A 3,966-nucleotide genomic window follows, 5' to 3' on the forward strand; every position below is an offset into this window, starting at 1 on the left:
GATCTACATATATTTCTCGAATGCTATCGAAGAATTTCGATAAATCGTTACACTCTGGTAGCACGATAAAATTAAATAAGTAGTCATAACTCGATAAATTTATATCGATGTATTTTGAAAATCTCAGAAAAAACTTCATTTCGACAAATTTCAGTAAATCAGAAGTATCGATAATTTGATAAGTTGCAAGTACTAGATGCATTACGACAACTCGAAAAATTTCGTTAACTCTATAAACAATGATAATTCAATAAATTTCGACAACGTGATATATTTCAATAACTTGACAAATTCCGATATTCGCATAAATTTTTAATGCTCGATAACTATCCGTAAATGTCGACCACAAAGTTTCGGTGTCTATATATTTCGACAACTCGATAAACAGCGATCAATTTGAATAGTTCGATACGTTGCGATTGCACAATAAACATGGTCAGCTCGATAAATCTAGATAACCATAAACTTCAATGACTTGTTACATTTCGATTACTTCGGTAAAGTTGTCTTTCGGTAGCTAAATTTTTTTTGACTGAATTTATTTCGATTCTTATCGAAAAATGTCAATACATTTTCTTGCCCTTTTAGTTACCGTAATTTTTTTGTTACGTTTTCGTTTTTGTCTTCAATTTTGCCTTCACTTTTTTTTTGTCTTAATCTGGGTTTTTTATCATTTATTTCTACAACACCACATTAATTTTTATTACAAAGTTTAATTTCAAATACGAAGTAAAACAAAATGTGAAAACAACGTAAGTTGAAAAGGCTGCTACACAAACTATACACAAATACGGAAGTTTTTAAACGACGATTTTGGCCGTAATTTTTTTCAACGTATTTTCTTTAAAAACGCAAGAAAAAGTAAAAATTTGCCGGCATTGCACCCTCTGGCGGATGCTTTAAGAAAAAGATAAGTCCAGAAACGGATTCCTCATACGAAAAACCCCAGTATGTTTTAATCTAAAAAAATTTAAAGTCTGTATGACACTACTACAAATAAAAACGCTATCAAAAAAACATATTTTCGCAATTAGGAAAAGTTCGAAAAAATATTTTAGACCTATGGGTTTTTCGGCAAATTTGCTTAGAACTTCACGTATAATACTCCTACGCCATACCCGCATTGTCAAGAAAAAAAAATCTCCCATATAAATTGACCCGATCTAATGTATGTTTTTTTTTTGTTTTGAAAAAAATGTATATGTCGCCGCTGCATTTTGTTGCTGCCAGCAAGGAAGCTTATCGCAGCAACGCTAACTGCGAAATGTTAATTAAAAGTTACAAAAGTATTTATGTATTATTGTTATGAAAAGAAAAGAACAAAAAAAAAACAAATTGCACCAAATTGATGGACAAGTGCAAATGTCTAGCAGCAACAACAACAATAAAAGCAATAATGATAAGCCTACTGCAAAATTTACTACCACAACTACAACTGCGCATACATAACGCCTTCAAAACAGTATGAAAACAAATACAATACAATCGTACAAGCGATAAGCGGGGTGCTGTCATTTAGTAGATGGCTGGTACTTACCTAACAAAATCTTTGACAAAACAATAAACAGTAAATAGGCCGCGATCGCTGAGCACAACATCGGGCTTTAAGACAGGCATATAACAAACATAATGGCTGCCCGAGCCCGAAGGATTGTTGCTGCTGCTGCTGCTGCTGGCAGCATGAGCATGCTGCTGTTGTTGTTGCTGCTGCTGACGCTGTAGCAATGACAATTGGTGTTGTTGTTGTTGTTGTTGCACAGCTGTTTGCGTCGCCAACGCTGCAGCTGCATAAGCGGCAACATTTTCATCAACAACAGCGGTTGGCGTGTAGTGTTGTTGTTGTTGTTGTTGTTGATGATGAATGTGCTTAGTGTGTTGTTGTGCTGTTGTTTTTGTAGTTGCATTTGCATTTGCGGCTGCNTACAAGTTTAATTAGTCGCATTTTGTAATTTTTATCTTCCAAACCATCAAATTAAATTTTGTGATTTGCGTAAATGCCAACCAGCTGTTTTTGATCAGCTGTTTCCCTGTTGGCAAATTGCTGTTGGCAAAAATTTTTCCAACAGAAACTAACAGCTTCCCCTCAAAATGAAATGTCACTTTGCTCTCTCAATTTCCCCTACTTTGCAAGTTTTTTGCGTACGCGAACGCAAAAACCTGTAAGTTTTGGTTAAACATGAACAATTAACAGCTACGCGAACGAACCTATTGTTGGCATGCTGTTGATAAGTGTTTGNTGTTGTTTTTGTAGTTGCATTTGCATTTGCGGCTGCAGTTGCCGTTGCTGCTATGACAGCAACAGTGGCTGCGGAAGTGTTCATATTGTTGGCATGCTGTTGATAAGTGTTTGTTGTTGTTGGTGTTGTACTTATTGTTATAGCGCTTGTGGTTGACGCTCGTTGTTGTTGTTGTGTGCTCTGAGTCGTGGATTTAGTAGCAGTGTCGTCGGTGTCGTCCATCGTCGTGGACATTGTGCAGCAACATTTTTAAGGCGTGCATTTGTGTGCGTGTATTTTTGTTATATTTTTTAATTGTGTGTCGTTTAGAAAAGCACTGCAGAGTTGTATTTTTTAAGTTTCTTTTTGTTACTTTCTGTGCTTATTTTTTTGGCGTTTGTTCACAGCTTTTGCTATTTGAGTTTCTCAGTCTTAATTTAACTGTAAATTTTAGTTAAAANTCGTGGACATTGTGCAGCAACATTTTTAAGGCGTGCATTTGTGTGCGTGTGTTTTTGTTAAATTTTTTAATTTTGTGTCGTTTAGCAAAGCACTGCAGAGTTGTATTTTTTAAGTTTTTTTGTTACTGTTCTGCTTTTTCTTTAGGCGTTTGTTCACAGCTTTTGCTATTTGAGTTTCTCAGTCTTAATTTAACTGTAAATTTTAGTTAACGTTTTATATATTTTTTCATACTTACTCAAAAGCAACATTTATGCAAACAGCAATATTTTATTTTTTTTTTCAAAATTTCGCAATAATACAAAAGCCAATTGTTTTAAATAAGTTATTAAAAAAAACAAATATAATTTTAAATTTATTTTGAAAGCAAATCAAGTATGACTACAACAACAGAGTAGCAACAACACAACATGCTTTTGGTTTTTTTGTTTAACTATGTAATTAGTGTAATCTACTAAACGCATAGTGTGTATTGTGGACAAAGTAATTTTTAATAAAACTCGTGATTTATGGAATTTTCATATGTACATTAGGGTGGTACAAATTTTGCTTTAAGATTTTTCCACCGATTTTATAGCAATTCTACAAAAAAAAATGCATTTTTCCCACATAAAAGATATCGAAAGCTTTAGAGCCCGGCGGCAGTGGGAAATATTAACCGATTAAAAAAAATCTCATTTTCCATTTTCTGTAATTCTGATAGATGACAGCGAAAAAATTCCTAAAAGCTAATTTTACTGTTTATTTTTGGACCGCCCTAATGTACATACACAGGGACCGTAAGTAAAAAACATCGTTTTTATAGTACACGCTATGATTTAAATTTGCTATCAATTCCAATAAGCTCTCACATACATACGGTCTAAACCAGAGATTGGCAAAGCGGCTCCCAGGAGCCTCTTGCACTTAGGAGCCGGCTTGGCACATTTAGGTGCTAGATGAGCGGTAACATCAAGAGCCAGCATGAAGGGGGAAGATGATGCTTTTAATGTATTTTTTAATTGATCTACTCTTGTTCAAAGAAAAGAAAAAAAAGTAATTTTTGTAGTTTTTTTTAATTTACTTTCGTTTAATTTTCAGATTTTATTTTTTTTTATTTTTTTCTTTTTTAATGTAATTTTTTATTTTTAACTTTTAAATTTTATTGTTTATTTTATTAATTCTTTTAATACATGTTTTAAAGTTGTGTTTCTCTTCTTTTAGTTTTTATTGTTAAAAAAACATTTTTATTTTCTTTTGATTTTATTAAATTTTTAGAAAACTTATTTCTAGCACATCTTTCAATTAGTAT

At 32.9% G+C, this 3,966-nt stretch overlaps 1 protein-coding gene across 1 annotated transcript; it reads right to left on the reverse strand.

The window, feature by feature from the left end:
• Positions 1-1,533: 1,533 nt before the first annotated feature.
• LOC108374971 (ras-interacting protein RIP3-like) lies at positions 1,534-2,471 on the reverse strand. Its single transcript, XM_017631033.1, has 2 exons — positions 2,198-2,471; positions 1,534-1,916 (listed from the first exon to the last, which is right to left on the reverse strand). Exons 1-2 carry the CDS (start codon positions 2,469-2,471, stop codon positions 1,534-1,536), a joined length of 657 nt encoding a protein of 218 aa, XP_017486522.1.
• Between the last annotated feature and the right edge of the window lie 1,495 nt (positions 2,472-3,966).

Source organism: Rhagoletis zephyria, unplaced genomic scaffold, assembly GCF_001687245.7.
Source record: "Rhagoletis zephyria isolate East Lansing unplaced genomic scaffold, Rhagoletis_zephyria_1.1 Rzeph_scaffold_08331, whole genome shotgun sequence".
Lineage (NCBI taxonomy): Eukaryota > Metazoa > Arthropoda > Insecta > Diptera > Tephritidae > Rhagoletis > Rhagoletis zephyria.